General features: G+C 43.3%; 1 protein-coding gene across 1 annotated transcript in view; it reads left to right on the forward strand.

Moving 5' to 3' along the window:
• Nucleotides 1–16,971, forward strand: part of EFCAB11 (EF-hand calcium binding domain 11) — a 111,427-nt gene that overhangs the window by 2,706 nt on the left and 91,750 nt on the right. Inside the window, exons 2-5 of the mRNA XM_074998761.1 lie at nt 888–983; nt 3,496–3,541; nt 12,339–12,440; nt 15,522–15,612. Coding sequence (XP_074854862.1) covers nt 888–983; nt 3,496–3,541; nt 12,339–12,440; nt 15,522–15,612 — 335 coding nt within the window. The remainder of the gene's footprint in view (nt 1–887; nt 984–3,495; nt 3,542–12,338; nt 12,441–15,521; nt 15,613–16,971) is intronic.

Raw genomic sequence — 16,971 nt, forward strand, 5'->3', positions numbered from 1 at the left:
GTGATACGGAGTTGGGCTACATCTGCACTATGGCCCAGATCAAAGTTCTGAGATCAATCCACTTGAGCCAATTTAGCAGGTCTAGTTAAAACCTAACAAATGGACCACAGATCCTGTCAACGCTGTTACTCTCCCCTGGATGAGAAGAGTAAGGAAACTCGATGGGAAAGTTTCTCCCATTGGACACATGGTAACACAACTTACAGTACACTGACTCCTGTAGATGGAGCTGCATAGCTGAAGTCAACTTTCTGTTTAACATAGATGTGTTGTGACATTTCAGAATAATTAAGTTGGCAGATGCTGTCAACTGTTGTTGGCCTTCAAGAGCCATATCACAATGCTCAGCACTGACAGTCTCATAGCCACCAGAGCTTCTGGTGAGGATGTACGCTGCCAAGATAAGAAGCCAAATGTGCACATCCACAGATGATTTAATAATTTTGGTGGCTGTATGCCTACATAAGTTAGTTTGAAATAATTTTGTAGTGGAGACATGGAAAAAAGGTCCTAAATTTTGTCACTTACACACCATGAAAATGAAAATATAAAACACATTAATAAGATAACATTTGTATGTGAATTTAAACCATTTACTGAATGGAAAACTGTTTATATGTTTAAAGAGATAAAGTTGAAATCTGGTTGGAGAGATTTTTTAGTGTTTTAATGAGTAGAATTCCACAGGCTATCAGTCACTTTGTAAGATGAGGTGCATAAAATATTTTCAGACAGCAATATGATTTTAAGTTGAAGGTTTATTTTTAAATATAGTATATTTTTCCTAATAAATGTTCATTCTCTCACAAAGTTTTAATAAGTAATAACAGTAACTTCAGGTTAGGTGTGCTGCCATTTCTGAATGGAAATCTGTTTACTTTCTTTAGGTATTTGAAGCCTGTGATGAAGATAAAAAAGGATATTTAAGCAGAGAGGACTTTAAGGTTGCTGTAGTGATGCTATTTGGTTACAAACCCTCAAAGGTTGGCTTATTTTTCTCTCCATTATGTCTCAAAGCCTAAGTTTATAAGGATATCTCATTATTGAGAACATCGTATATGAAAACTAATTGATCCAGTCGAGCAGAGCTGTTACAGTTCATGAAATTGACAGATGTATAGGCTGATTTTAGAAGTCAGGTATCTGCTGTATGCATGTATTTAAAAGCAAAAGGCCCAAACTATTAATATGCATGTTGTGAATACTATCACTATCCACATTAATATTTCAAAATCCACTCATGATCAGATTGGTAAAATGCTATTCTATAATTTTAAGTAAACTTAACAAAAATATTCACCTACTGGATGAGAACAGTGATGAGAAATTTTACAGAAAAACTAACCCCTTATCCAAAATGAGTAAGGGACTAAAACTGGGGACTACAAGAACACAGTTTGGTTACACTGGTATTTCTTTCCAGTTGACCACAATAATCTTGATGTGGCAGGTATTTGTAGCTTCCCTTTTAAGACTGTAAGAGTTAGTTGCAAGTCGTCAACACCACTCAGTTATAGACCAAATAGTCTCTTCACCCAAACAGTAGTGTCACTTCATCATTAGGAGTGTTGTGCAAAAATTGCACTTGCAAAGCTCCCTATGAATAGCAGATGGAAAAATGTATTGATCATGTGCGATATTGAGTTTATTTACAAGAACAAACATAATTAAGCCAAATGCAATAATCTGAATTTCTTATGACACTTTGTTTTAAAATACAAGACTCTTAAATTATAAGAAGTATACATGGATTTTAAAAATTAAGTATCTATTAGTCTGGCTTAACATATGTACAAGCTTTTGATTTTAACTCAAGCTTTGTTGAAAACTGCTTAATTTTTGCACCCAACTGAAGTTGAAACCGTTTCTAGATGTGTACAAAATGCATTTTAATTAACAATCTCATATTTTTAACTTTTGATATCTGTATTTACAGTTTTAAAATATAAATATCATTTTAAACCACAAGGTGTCACTAGTAAACTCTTCAGTGATATACTGAGTAAAGATTGAATTAGATACTATTGTTGAACTGTACTGTCAATGGAGCCCAATCAGTTCTGAAGCAGTAGCCACTAGGGTGCTATAGAGAATACGGCTGTAGCAAACTACCAACGGGAGCTTAAATGTATTTTCAGTGTGTGTCTGCACTAGCCCCTTCCTTTCAGAAGGAGAAGGTAATGAGCGAGGCTAGAAGATGCTAATGAGGTGCTGCCACAAATTAGCATCATGTCCACCATCCCCCACCTCCCATACTGAATAAATGCTGCCGACTCACTATAGCTGCTGGAGCCACTACCACCACCACCACAGCTGGGGCCAGTGCGCTCTGCTCCTCCTGCCAAGCTCTCTTCCACGATCTCAGTGTTCTTCCCAGGTCTAACATGGAGCGCTGCCTAGTGTGCCTTGGAAAGTGTTTCTAGTCCTGTAGATTTCAATTTAATGGGCTTTTGGTATGAGTAGACACCCCTTCCCCCATTAGTTTGTTAAATCAAGGAGGGAGTGAAGTAATTCTGTTTAAACTGAGAACAATTGCAGTTCCCGGGGCTTTTTGTCCCTGCATATGACAGCCAGAAAGACCCAGAAGGGAGATGGCTCCCAGGCAATTGAAATAAAGTGTCCTGACTGTTGCAAAATCAGCCACAGAGGTTTAAGTACCAGGGAACTGTATAGTTAGGTGCATTCAGGATTCTGGTTATTTTGAATTTGGGTGGGCTGCGACTTGTTACCTTGTTTTGTTGTGGCTGCTGTGTTCCCCCCCCCCCCTTTTGTGGTGTTTGACTTGAAATTTTGCCCCCTGTAACTTTAAAGCTGAATCCCATGGAAATATTTTTCTCTGTGTGCAACCCCAAGATTTATTTTCCTCCTGTTTTGTGAATAAATCACTTTTAAGCAACTGATCTGGTTTCTGTGTCCTAAGAAGAATGTGGGCCTCAGACGAAATGGTCAGCTACTGAATTACAGGTTTCTGTGTCCACCTGTCTCCTGAAGGTAGGTTTAAGAGCTTGGGGTACCTGCACAGGAAGATGTCTGTGTGTGTCTTTTTGGGGTAGGTTTCTCCCCCTCCCCGCCCGGCTGCTAGTGGCAGCAAAACTACCCCCAGGGCCAGGGAATCTGTGACCCTGGGGAGTTTTAAGGTAAAGCCTCTTTTACAGGCAAAGGAGTTTTTGTTTTTGTTTAGGTTTTTTTTTTGTTTTTGTTTTTTTTTTTTTTAAATTTCTGCGTGGCCTCACTTTCTGCACTTGGACTGTAGGGTGGGGAGGACCTCCCTGACAAGGGTTTACTGTACCTTATCCAAACCTTTGTCTCTCTAATATTAAAATGACATTTCTAGCAAGATGTCCCACCTCAGAAATAAACTGTTAAACACTTAGGTGATCAGAACTCAATTCAGTTAATAACAATTTACACATTCAAACAACTATAATGGATCAAACTCAGAACATGGTGTAAATAGGCTCAACAATATTGCCTGCTGTATTTTCTCTGTTCCAGATGGAGATGGATTCAGTAATGGCCTCAGTGCAACAAAAAAATTCAGGTAATGCATACTTTTCTCTCTAGTCTCTCCTCATTTATGATTTCTATAATCTAAAAACTAGACTAAAAAGACTTTTTAAAGACTTGCTTCTGATTAATTATGAGGAGATTTACAGCGGCTGTTGATGATGAGTCAGAATTGTTTGGTTGCTACATCACTGGGACTCATTTGCTGAAAATTACCTTTTGGGCTTGTCTTTGGTGCAAGGTTGCGAGTTTTTTTTCTTCAGAATACTAATCTAGAGCAGGCACTGATAAATGCCAGTTTAAACTGGAAAGTGTGAAATAAGTATTAGAATGTACTGGTGAAATTAACTGAAAAATATTTACCAGTTTGATGATAGCTTTTTGTTTTGTTTTGTTTGTTTTTTGCATACATGCTGTATATTCAATAGTGGAAACTGAAATATGACTCATGACTTTCTGACTTTCTTGAGAAAATACCAAACCAAAATATATGGATATTCTGATGTTCAGTATTATGTTTCATGTTTTAGAATTACCCTTACTGCCGTTGTATGTTTTATTTGTACAATGCTGAATTAATTTCCAAATGTGCCTCTTGTAACCACAAATTTGAATGCGTAACTGTGATGGGGTTCTGGGGTCCCCCAAGCTCTGCACCCTGTCCGCAGGCAGGAGAGTCTCTCACTCAGCAGGAGAACAGCGGGTTTATTAGCCGACAGGACACAGCATCGTACAGAGGAGTCAGTACAGCAGGCAGAGACAGCCAGTCCCATCCATGTTGAGGAGAGGAGGCCCCGAGGGGCCCCCAGAGCTGGGGCCTGGCCCCCTCCTTTGTCTCGCTCTCCCTCAGCCCAGACTAACTGCTTCCCAACTCCCAGTTCCAATTCAAACCCCTCAGGCTCCACCTCCTCCTTTGTCTGCAGTACAAAGGTGTTACCTGGTCATCAAGGTTACCCTCAGCAGGAGCCCCACACCCTCTGTGAGCCACTCACACACACACAGGTATCCCCCACTCCATCACATCTCTCCCCCCTTCCAGACCGAACTGAGCGGGGTCACTCAACTGGTGACCTGGGGAAGTTCGGGGCTCTCCCCTCGTGACAGGGCATCGGCTGTACCCTCAGTGCTCCCCTTGATGTGCACCACCTCCACATTATAGTCCTGCTGGGGGAGGCTCCAACTCAGGAGCTTGGTATTGGCCCTTTTCATGTGATGCAGCCGGGCAAGTCCCTTTAGTTCCCTTGGGTTGGTTGGTCTCGCTGCTTCGGCCCCGGTCCGTCAGCCACGTTCTCAAGTCGGGCGGGCAGAGCCCATACAGATGCTGCAGCACCAACAGATCAAACAGGTCTTTTGTGGTCTGGGTCCTGCCCCATCTGACCACCAGTCCATACAGCTGCTCCAGCCAATGTCTGGAATTCAGTTACAGTCCAGTAACGGAAGGTACAAATGCTTCCACCCTTGGCATTTAGCCAGACCACCCAAATGGCTGTGTGCCTCAGTTTCCCCTTCCATGCCACACAATAGGTTTGGAATGTTCCTTCTCATGTCACAGGTTGCAAGACTAGTTACAGGGAACAATGGTGACATTTCAGAGTTACAGACTCCTTCAACATACAATTCATGCTTCTACATCAATGTCATCATGTCACATGGCTCTTTTCAAACATTCAGTGCATGGTACAATTCTACAGCTTTTGGTAGCAGCACCCCTTGGTTACAGCAGTCAGCGTGAGTAACAGAACAAACCCATTGCAACTGTACATTTACGTTGCTCTTTGGTAGACCACAACTTTTGTGTAACCCCCTTGAGAATCTGGTATTTTGGGGATAAATGGCTGAGGCCTTTCTCAGCACCATCAAGTTCTAATCTTCTCCCTTGCCCCCTGGGGTGGAAATCTGATCTCTCTGGGTGTGCCCTCCCTTCTAACAAGAGCTGGGCCATTGATGATCTCAGGGAGACAGCCCCCTTCCTGCCAGTCTGGAAATTTGCAAACCAAACTGCTTTCTGAGAGTTGTTTTGTGAATCCCAGACGCAGAATCCACATGAAGGAATCCCTGTTTATCCCTTACTGGCCCACAGCTCCTTCGTCCTTCCACCTCCAACTACTGCCTCCTCCTGGAATCAGAAGTTGAATCCAGTATGAGAATATAAGTGTTTCCACCATCTGGAGATGGGGAATTGCTGGTGCTCTCCTGCATCCTACAGAGACTGGCTGTGCAGCTGTTTTACTTGGTTCTCACAGGGCTGCTCACATTCCCTGATAGTTTTTACTTTACTTGCACCAGCTTCCAATTCCTGAGAAACTTTTACACTGCCTGCTTTGGACCCTTCCAGAGCACAGCCAGTGGTTTCACACTCAGGCAGGTCCTGGCCATCAGGAGCTGAAACAAACTTCTCCCCAGGCAAAGGGCTGCTCTGGCGCTTACAGGCAAGCACCTTTCCTGTTCACTCTCCTTCACCTCACTCCCATTTTCTGCAGTCCCCACAGACGGGTCAGGAAAACTTTTAGGGAAATTTTCTTCCTCAAGAGCTCCCCCAAACAATAACTCACCCCTGTCTTGCTCCACAGGGGCACTGCTCCCTTGAGCCACAACCAGCTCCTGTGTTTCACCTACACCCAGGATCACTTCTGGCCCATCAGGCAGATTCCCACGTAATCCCCCTCCAGGCAGACAGCCAGTACCACCGGACAGAAGGTTAGGGTCCCTTTTCTCCCTTCTGCTACCAGCTCCTTTATCTTCATCAGTCAGCATAACTCCTTTGCCCATCTGTTCTTGTGACCTGGCGAGAGGATGACTCTGGTAGGACAGAGTCCTCTCACCCCCTCCCAGTAACACCTCAGCATCGGGCAAAGAACAAGTACCAGAATCATCTGGTCTCTGGGATTCCCTGATGATACTAACTGGATTAGACCAAGTTAAAGCATCATTCCCCCTGAGAGACACAGAGGCAGGCCCACTTTCCATCTGGGCTTCAGCTGCCCTCAGATCCAGCTCTGGGATCTTGGCTCCATCTCGAGCCCCCACAGGCTCAGGCAAAGGATTCACTTCCCCAGAAGCAGAAGCACTTTTTTTGCACCAAGGACCAGTGTCCTTAGCAGGGATACCACTGCCCATCCCAGAGCCATTCCCTCTGCTCCGGCCCCCATGGCTGGATTCAGAGACACACCTGGAATGCTCTTTTCTGGTGGATCCTTCTCCAGCCACCCTAGGCTGGGGAATCCTCCTCAGACAATGGACTAGTTTCCTCATTGGCACCTTTTCCAAACGCAGGCTCTGCTCTCTCCCCAGGCTGCTGCTTCTGTTCAACACAGACAGACAATGGGAGACACTCTCTCCTTTGTCCCAGCCCCCCGGCTGGTCTCCACACACACACAGAAGGTGAAGCAGCTTCTCTCACAGACAACTTGCCATTCCCAGTGGACCAGCTGCTTTCCTGCACAGACACACAGGCACCTTCCTCGGCCCAGGCCTGGAAAACTCTTCGCAGGTCTGTCTTGGCCACTAGTAGATGATGGGTTGGAATCGCTCCTTCCCTCCTTGAGCTGTGGCAGGCCACTCGGTTCAGAGCTCCATGCAGTCCAGGGTTCCCTGCCCCGATCCAGACTCACCTCTGCAGGATTTTCCTTAACCCTCAGCTCTGCCACTGCACATCCACGCTGCCTTGTCCAGCTTCTTTAATCTCGATTCGGTTTCCAGGTGCTGCCACTTCACAGCGGAGTTGCTGAGCGTGGTTGCAGGCTCTCAGGCTGATGCCCTCTGCACCTCACGCTTCCTGGAAGAATCCCTTCAGTGTGCCAGGCTTCTTGCGGGTCACAAGCTGCCCGGGGTTAGGCCATAGGCCCCTCTGCCCTCTGGGACCGACTCCAACAGACTCCCAGCGGAACCCCTTCTTCAGTGTGACACCCACTCTCAGGGACCATGAGCACCCTGTCTTGGGAAGGACTCATTCAGCGTCAGCCTCCTCAGGGGTCACTTGTTCCTGGGGGTTGGGCTCTCGGCCCCTCCACCTTCTGGGACCGACTCCAACAGATTCCCAGGAGTAACCCCTCCTCGGGTGTGACACCCCCTCTCGAGGACCACAACCGCAGTTGCTTGGGTTCGGCCGCAGGCCCCTCCGCCTTGGGGAACTGCACCTCACTGCCCTTCAGCACACCTGGGTCTCGCAGGCCCCACTTCTTCCGGGGCCCCAGTCACTTACTGCTGGATGCTCCATCCTCGGGGTGCAGAACATCCCACTTCTGATACCAGTGTGATGGGGTTCTGGGGTCCCCCAAGCTCTGCACCCTGTCCGCAGGCAGGAGAGTCTCTCACTCAGCAGGAGAACAGCGGGTTTATTAGCCAACAGGACACAGCATCGTACAGAGGAGTCAGTACAGCAGGCAGAGACAGCCAGTCCCATCCATGTTGAGGAGAGGAGGCCCCGAGGGGCCCCCAGAGCTGGGGCCTGGCCCCCTCCTTTGTCTCGCTCTCCCTCAGCCCAGACTAACTGCTTCCCAACTCCCAGTTCCAATTCAAACCCCTCAGGCTCCACCTCCTCCTTTGTCTGCAGTACAAAGGTGTTACCTGGTCATCAAGGCTACCCTCAGCAGGAGCCCCACACCCTCTGTGAGCCACTCACACACACACACAGGTATCCCCCACTCCATCACAGTAACTAAAGCAAAGTATAGCATGGTGTGCATTAAGGATACGCGTTTTAAAACAGAAATGGCTTAGAACTGGGACTAACTTATTTTTCTCTGAGCAGGCAAAACCATGGTTTTACCTGATAAAAATCATCTCTGGTAAACACTATCCTATCCCTATTTTGGTATAGGTGTATAGTATCAAAGTGGATTTTTTAATAGCAAGCATTTAGCAAGACTTATGGTTAAATTTTAAGTGGAAAGACAAGAAGTCCTATGGAACTTTGTAGACTAACAGATTTTTTGGAGCATAAGATTTCATGGGCAAAGATGCACCTGACAAAGTGGGTCTTTGCCCACAAAAGCTTATGCTCCAAAAAAATCTGTTAGTCTATAAGGTGCCACAGAACTTCTTGTTGTTTTTGCAGATACAGACTTCCATGGCTACCTGTCTGACAAGTGCAAAGAGGTACGTTTTAAAAAATATGTACTTCTGCTGTGTATGCATTCCAAATATGGTAGCATTATGCTAGAGCGGACAGGTTCTGTGGTCTGCAAGCTCCGTTCAGGTGGTCTGTACCCTATAAGGTGCACATGAGGGCTATGGTGACAGTAGCCAGTTTTGCAGACAAAACCCGGGCTTTGTCAACAAAACTGGTGGAGCTACCACACACAAAATGTGTTTTGTTGACAGTTTGTCGACAGAAGTCAGCACTTTCACCAGCAGTATTCTGTCTCTCAGCCATGAGGCATAACACTGCTGTTGACAGATTCTGTGGACAAAAAAGCTGTGTGGACACTTTGAGGGGGCCTTCTCTTGACAGACAGGGCATCCAGAACAATGAACAATTGGCAGCCCTGTCTGCTGTGCTTCTGTGTGCTCATTTTGTCAAGAGTGGCCAGGCAGTCGGGCTGCTCTGCAACAGAGCCGAGCGCTCTTCCGACTGGCTTTTGTGTGCGGCCACACTCTGTCAACAGAAGTTTTGTTGGGAAATCTCTTCCGTTAGTGACTTCTGTCAATAGAGCACTGTAGTGTAACCCTAGTCTTTAAGCAGCTGCACACAAGAAAATGAAGGACTGCCCACCTAATTAGTGTAGCCATGCAGGTGTGGCTCTCCTAATTAGGTGTCTGTATCCTGGAGAGGGCATACATGTATGGTGAAGTGGTGGCCTTGGGGGGGGGCAGGGAGGAGAATAAGGAGCAGGTGAGGGGTAAATACAAGGTAAGTGAGGGAACAATGGGATGAGAAGAAGAGTTGAGGGGGTGGGAATTTTGGCAAGTGTAGGACTTCCACAGCTGGAGAAAGAAGTGACTTTCCCCCAGTTCGTAGGCGCAGCTCCTGGGGAAAGATGTACCTCCTTCCCAGCCCCAGCTCGCTAGCTGCTTCAGAGGGACAGACAGCTCTCTCCAAACTACTGCTAAAATTTAATGGAATTCACTAGTTCAGACAAGTTTTGTAAGAGGAGAGAGAGCTCATTTTTATCCAGAGTGCTTTAGAGCAGTCTTTCCTAAACTTTGTTCCATGGAACACTGCTGTTCCGTGGACAACTCGCAGGTGTGCCGTGATCATCTGGCACTTTTTTGATCTCGTACACTGAAGGTATATGTTTTCTGTTGTTAAAACCAGATCTGATGATACTTCTTCATTGCTATGATACCTGATTAAATTACTTAATATTGTTTCTGCTGCATATGTTGCTGTAGGTTGTGGGTTTTTTGGTCTGACAATTAGTTTTTGAAGAAAATTTTCATCCTATAAAAATATTATTGTTTGATGTTCCTCAAAAATTTTAGGAAACTGATTTAGAATAGCTAGATAACAGTACAAACAATATTTGGAAATATTATTAATAGAGCCCTACCATATTTAAAGCCACTGCTCTCTATAGGATAGTGCTGCTGCCAAAAGCAGCACAGAAATAAGAGCAGCAATATCATAACCTCCACCTTACCATAACCTTGTAACTCTTTTGTGGATCAGGCCCCCTACAATTCCAACACCATGAAATTTCAGGTTTAAGTATCTGAAATCAAGACATTTAGCATTTTAAAAATCCTGTGACAGTGAAATTGACCAAAAAGGATCATGAATTTGATAAAGCCATAATCATTAAGTGGTACACTGAGACCCTCAGTAATTTTCAAATTGTCCCCCAATTTTGTTTGAGACACACTGTACCAGATTATGGGAAACCTGTTAAAGAATTTGGTAGAAGCTGACTATAAAGAAAAATAAATCAGCCAGTCTGCTTTCATTATCTAAGCTGAGAAAAATGCAGGAAGTAACCAAACCATGTATTGATAAGAGAGAAAAATTGTCTGACAATGCCCCTCTAACACGATTCCATTATTTATGTGTTGGATTGATAAGAACAGTGGATTCATATCTGCAAAGCTAAATCTAGACACAAGGACAAAATTAATTGTTTTCTTGAATGTTTGCATGTGACCAGCTAAACAAAGAACAAGAGACTGTGTTAAGTGTCGCTTGGCAGATGGGACAACACTACATTTTTATTTGGAAAGATGGCTTCATATGTATTGATGTAATTTTGTGCTCTGTAGTTCTATTAGATAAAAGCCCAGCTCTATAAGAGATCAATGGTGGCACAACTGTAGGGTTCATTTTATAAAAGGAAATTTGTGTGTACTATAATTTTGCAGTCTTATGTGCTAGTTTGAAAGAGAAAATACATAAATAAATGTATTGCTGCCTGTGTTGCTTTTCTAAGGTTTTACTTGCATAGTTATCCAATTGAAAGGGATGTTGCTGCGGTAGGCAAGTTCAGTACATCTAGGCAGCCCTTATTATTAGAGAAATTATGCGTAAACAGAACTTAGAATTTGAACCCACCATGTGTCTACAATTCTGGAAGCTGAGAATGTTATACTTTTTAATATATTTTCAAGAAACAGTAATGTAGTGGTGGTGGGGGCATTGGGAACCTCTGAGCCTGTAGTTTAAGGTTTGATTTGAGAGAGTAGGTGGAGATGAAGGAGCTATGCTTCAGAAGTATATCAGAAATAAATGAATATGGAAACCTGGAAGAAAAAAAAGACATAAGAGAAGTCTTGTTATTTTTATTATTTTTTTAAAGTGGCCAGTACAGTGAGATTGTTCTTGATAAATTATTTCAACTGTGTAAAATACGTCTAGATCTGTATATTTCACAGGTATAAGGCAAAAGATTAGACTACATGAGAATTCTGAGATAAAATTACATTTATTTCTGTCTGAACTTGTTCTGTTTTTTTAAAAAGTAGGACAAGTATATTTTTTCCCCCAAAAGAACTTTGCTTTCAGAAGTACCAGACAGTTAATTAGGGCTGGATTTAACAAACTACATTTGCATTCTAACCTTACTTAAAAACAGTTTTAAGTCTAATAACCAGTTCAGTGTTACCATCACTTTTATTAGGAAACTCATAAGAAACAAAACATGAGGCTACAGAGGATTTAGACCAGGGGTTGTCAATAATTTCTGATGTGGGGGATCCGTTCTAAGAAGTTTGTAAGTAGTCAAGGGCCGCATTCTTCCATGATATTTATGGAGGATATATGGGGATGGAGGTTGGGTGCAGACGGGAGCTTGGGACTGGGGTGCAAGAGGGGCTGTGGGCTCTGTGAAGGAGAGAGTTGTGACCACATAGCTCCCGCAGCCAGCCACTTCGAGTGGAGTGCAGGGCTGTGGAAGGTGCCAAGATTGCCTGAGGCTCCCACTGGGCCATGAGACTGTGCCAGTGGCTGGATCCAGTGATTTGGTGGGCCAGATCTAGCCCACAAGCCACATTTTACCTACCCCTGATTTAGACCATGCTGGGAATGGTGCCAGCTATACAGTTTGTGCAGTACACTTTACTTGTTTATTTGTGGAATGCAAAGAGCTAATCATTTTGGAGATACCGCTTCTTTTACCTGCTGTCCAGTCTGAGGAAAGATGGCGTTGTAGCTAGAAAGCAAGAAAAGGTAGAAAGAAAAACCAGGTAAACAAAATATAATTTCAGAAGCTGAATTTTTCAAATCTCAAGTAGAGTATTTTCACACAGTCTAACAATACAGAAGATAACTGTTTTGCACTTTGTTCTTATAATTAATAATAAAGCAGTTACAATTCTATTGCCCGAGTCATTCATACTTGAAGTGGGCAATTAAAACGGAGATTTGGGTCGGGGGAGCTATATTCACATTTTTTTTTTTCTAGGTATATTACTTGAAGAATTTCTAAAACTTATGAATGCAAAGAAGGCTGCACAACTACACCGTAGTGAAATAAGGCAGATATTCACAGCTTTTGACATGCAATGTAAGTTGTTTTTCTTCCATGCAGAGCTCTTTGAGAAACTTCTGCTCTGAAGCAAATACAGGTGGAACATCTCTAAACTGAAAACACTCTCACCCAGCAACATCTGTAATCCAGCATGATTTTAGTTATCCAGACGACCACTTATCCTGGATGTGGCCAAGCTTCCTTCGGTCCCATAAAATTTTGTTTACAGCCACCAATCCTGGCTCTCTGTTCTGTGCTGTTATTTACCCATAACTGTCTTCTTAGCACTCAGAAAGCAATGGAAGTGTTAGTAATGCTGCTAGACAATATTGGCCTCCTGTAGTCCAACATATTCTCATATCCGGCACCGGTCATGTCCAGAGGGTGCTGAATTAGAGAGGTTCAAACTGTACATAATAGAACCTTAATTCACAGCAAAATTAGGAGTATCCTAGATGGGGAGTTTACAGTCCCACCTTCCTATGATTCTGTGTCTCCAAGAAAAGTAACTGATCTGGAGTGGCATTATAGGTAGGTGATCAATAGAAGCAGGGACACCAGGTAGTTGAGGCCAGTCATAGGGTCCCAGGCTGTCTCTTCTACTGCATGCTTCTCTGGTTTTAGAAGGAAACCATCTCCAGTTATTCACCTGTCCTGACCCCACTATTGCACCTCTATCATGATTTTTTTTTATCCCTCAAAGGACTCTTCTCCTAATATTTCCCTGCCCAGCAATGCACACTGCTTGCCTTGCAGATTCCTTTCCCAGCAACTTGATCATGACATACAGGAAAATTAGAACAGACACAGAGAAAATTTTAAATGGTGGACTGCAACTTTATTAAAATTCTACATTGGAGAGATATAAGATATATGAGGCAGATAGTACAACTCAATATAGATTATCATGTGCCTGCTTCCCACAGATTCAGCTTCCTCTGCGGAACCTTCACACCTTTTTCCCAGCAAATGGGATAGAAAGTAGCACAGGAGGACTCCAGGCTGCAAGGACTTCAGGTCTCTCTTTTTCCGTAGACATGGGGTTCACTAGCAAAATTCCATATTTCTTACTTTTGATCACTAGCCCTTTGGCCTTTTATCTACCCAGGATGCTGATTGCAAGTTGCACTAAAATAACATGAAGCAACCTAAAAACATCATTCCCATACTATGGGCTTGTCTGTACTTAGAGCCAGGTTGACATGCTGATGGTCGATATTCTGGGATTCAATTTAGCATGTCTAGTGGTGCAGCACTAAATTGAACACTCAGGGGCCTGCTGTCAATCTACGGTCACAAGGAGTAAAGGAAGTTGATGGGAGGTCCTGTGGCACCTTATAGACAGTTTTATTGGAGCATAAGCTTTCCTGGGAAAAGATGCATCTGGTGAAGTGGGTCTTTGCCCACCAAAGCTTATACTCCAATACATCTGTTAGTCTGTGAGGTGCCACAGGGCTTCTCGTTGTTTTTGCGGATACAGACTAACACGGCTACGCCTCTGATACTTGAGGGGAGGGTTTCTCCCACTGACTTTCTGCTGTGGGGATGGTGCAGAAAATCGGTGCAAGGTACAGCAACTCCAGCTACACAGTTCACACAGGTGGAGATGCACATCATACATCAGTTTTGTCCCCTAGTCTTAGGTGATTTTTGTCACCTGGCCTCAAGAACTGCAAGGATGGGACATGGCCCCATCTAAACATGGGACAAGACACTGTGTAAACCATGGACTGGGATTTCAATAAATAGTGATGGGAGCCAAGGCTGATTAGCTCACATCTCTCCAGCTGGCCAATGAGCAGTGGAAAAAGGCACCCTTTATGTTCTCTCCCTTTTGTCCAAAGTTTTCATGCTTCTTGTTTGTCGACTCAGGTTCCCCCTTCATTAAATTGGTGCTGCTATTCTTGTCCTGAACAGCCAGCAGCTGCTTCAAAAAGCTTTGTGAAGAGGCATACAAACCTGAACAGTCTCTCTCACTTTCTCTGTCCTTCCCATATGTACGCAATGATAACCCTGTTGGAATTGTTGCTTTCTCTTCCAGTTGACTCCTGCAATGAAGTTGTAGGCCTGGTCTGCACCTAAAAGTTAAGTTGACATAGCTATGGAGCTGAAGAGTGTGAAAAAGCACATATTTGAGCACTGTAGCTATGGTGACCTAGCTAGTGTAGATGCAGGTATGTTTATGGAAGAGTACTTCTACCATCCCAGGTACTGTCACACAGAAAAGAGGTGTTTCTGTGCCTTCTGGTAGCATAGGCTTCATTTGTGCAACAGGGATATGCTGGCATAGCTACAGCAACCTAGCTTGGTATGTAGGCATTCCCATAATATAATAAATGGAGATACACATCTCACAGAGCTGGAAGGGACCTTGGGAGGTTATGAAGTCCAAGCCCCTACCCTCTTGGCAGCACCAAGTACCATCCCATTTTCAATCTATTTGCCCTAGATCCGTAAATGGCCCCCTCAAGGATTGAGCTCACAATGCAGGGTTTAGCAGGCTAATGCTCAAACCACTGAGCTACCCCCTCCCCACAATTGTGGGGGATTGCTCTCTTGCACTGGTTATGATCTGATGGTAAATATTCAGTATCATGACTTCATTGCAGAGCTAGTCTAGAAAATAAAATGAACTATGATAAAAACCTTGTTAAATGCAACTCCACATGTGGAATGTTGCTAGTTAGCAAATACAGAAAGAAAAATTGTGAAACATGTGAAAAGGAATTTAGCGTATGTTAAAGTGTGCTTTTGAAAAGTTTTCTTCGTATAAAAATTTATTTTCAAAATGACATCTACTAAAATGAGTTCTTCAGTCTGAAACACTGCAGTATAGGTGCTGGTGGTGTAATTCTTTTGAATGCAGTTCTTGAAATTCAATAAAATAATGCTTGAATTGCTCCTTATGTTTCTGATACCCCTGTTGCCCTGTGTGAATCCTAGCCATTTTCTAAAATTCATTGGTTGAAATTGTAACAACTTCAAAGAGTGTAGTAGAGTCTGAATCTACTGGACAGGTTTATAAATATTAATGTATTAAATTAAGGTTTGATTTTTTTTTAGCAAACAGAGCTCTTCACAGTATTTTTATCTTATTTTCTTGCTTCTTTAAACAAGGTAGAGGATTTTTGACTTTGGAAGATTTCAAAAGAGCCTTCAATTCTGTTGCTCCAAAGTTACCTGAAAGGATCATAGTTGAATCTTTCAGGTAAGACAAATATAAAAGTCTTGTTTGATTCTTGTCTTTAGATAGCAGTCTTTAATTTTCTCTTAATTCAAATGTAGAAAATGATCTCGAAATTGTAGGTGCTCCTAAGTAAAAGATACAGGCTTCAGCACATTACTGTTTCAACATGCTTGGGTGTATATATAACGTACAATAGAAATAAAAGAGACTTGTCTGATATTTTGAATAGCTACTACAGCAGCAATGGGCAACCTTAGCTAGTAAGCAGGCCGCATGAGTGGACTTTCTATATCTCAGTGGGCCACAAGATTGTCTTCTATGACTGGATATTTTTCTAACTGCTCTTGCATACCTACAGTTGTGGAGTGTACTGATTGAACTGTAGCCGTGCTTTAGCTGAATGCAGAGGGTTCTCACAATCAAGGTTGTGTGCAGTCTGCATGCACTTCTCTTCATGTGCTCTTATTTTATGTGCACGTAACTTTAGTAATGGCAGTGGCGGGAGGGGTGGAAATTGTGCTGATGGAATCTGGCAATCCTGCAATGTTCAAATGGGCTGGAGCAACTGCAGTTGAAGTCTGATCCCATTTTATCTGAAGCAGTGTTTGGGATTCAGCTGGATCTGGCAGATATGGTGATGTCATCTACGTACATGTCTGTGGCCTGGTCTGGTAAGGACATCTCTCAGGATTAGGGTGATGAAGGCCTGATCTCTCACAGGATGGTGAGGTTAGGAACCATGATAATGTGACTTGCATCAGTAGTCTTCAACTGCTCTTTTGCTCCGTCTCTTCTTTCTGTCTTTACCTCCTATTCTCTCATTTTTAAGAGCCCCACAAAGGGGCTGATGTGCGGAATAGCCCATTCTCTTATTTATTTTGTGTACTAATGAGGTCCAATACCTGACTCACTACTTTCGGTTCATGAACTTATCCCCATCATCTGTTTTTAACTAGCATAATTTCAACAGTCCTTGGACTATATGAAAGTGGCCTTTTTCTTTTAAAGTATTCCAGTTTCTCTGGGATTTTGGCATCTGTTCTCATCAACATTTATTTATATAAGTTATTGTGACATTTTATGAACTTGCATTCACCTTTTTACATTTAAATTCACCATCAATGTAAATTTGAAGACCCTGTTATCACTACAACACTAACAAAGAAAAAGTTATTTGCTCCACAGTTTGAAAGTATTCTGTGAAGTTGATGAAGCAGGTCTTTGCCTGTGAAAGCTTAAGCTAAGTATTTGTTAGTCTATAAGGCGCCACAGGACTTTTGTTGTTTTTGAAGATACAGACTAACTCTGCTACCCCTCTGATGTTTCAGCCGTGTTCTCCTGCTATCCATTTCAGATGGAGGAAGTTTGAGTGACTTATGA

The sequence above is a fragment of the Carettochelys insculpta genome, chromosome 6 (assembly GCF_033958435.1).
Source record: "Carettochelys insculpta isolate YL-2023 chromosome 6, ASM3395843v1, whole genome shotgun sequence".
Taxonomy (NCBI): Eukaryota; Metazoa; Chordata; order Testudines; family Carettochelyidae; genus Carettochelys; species Carettochelys insculpta.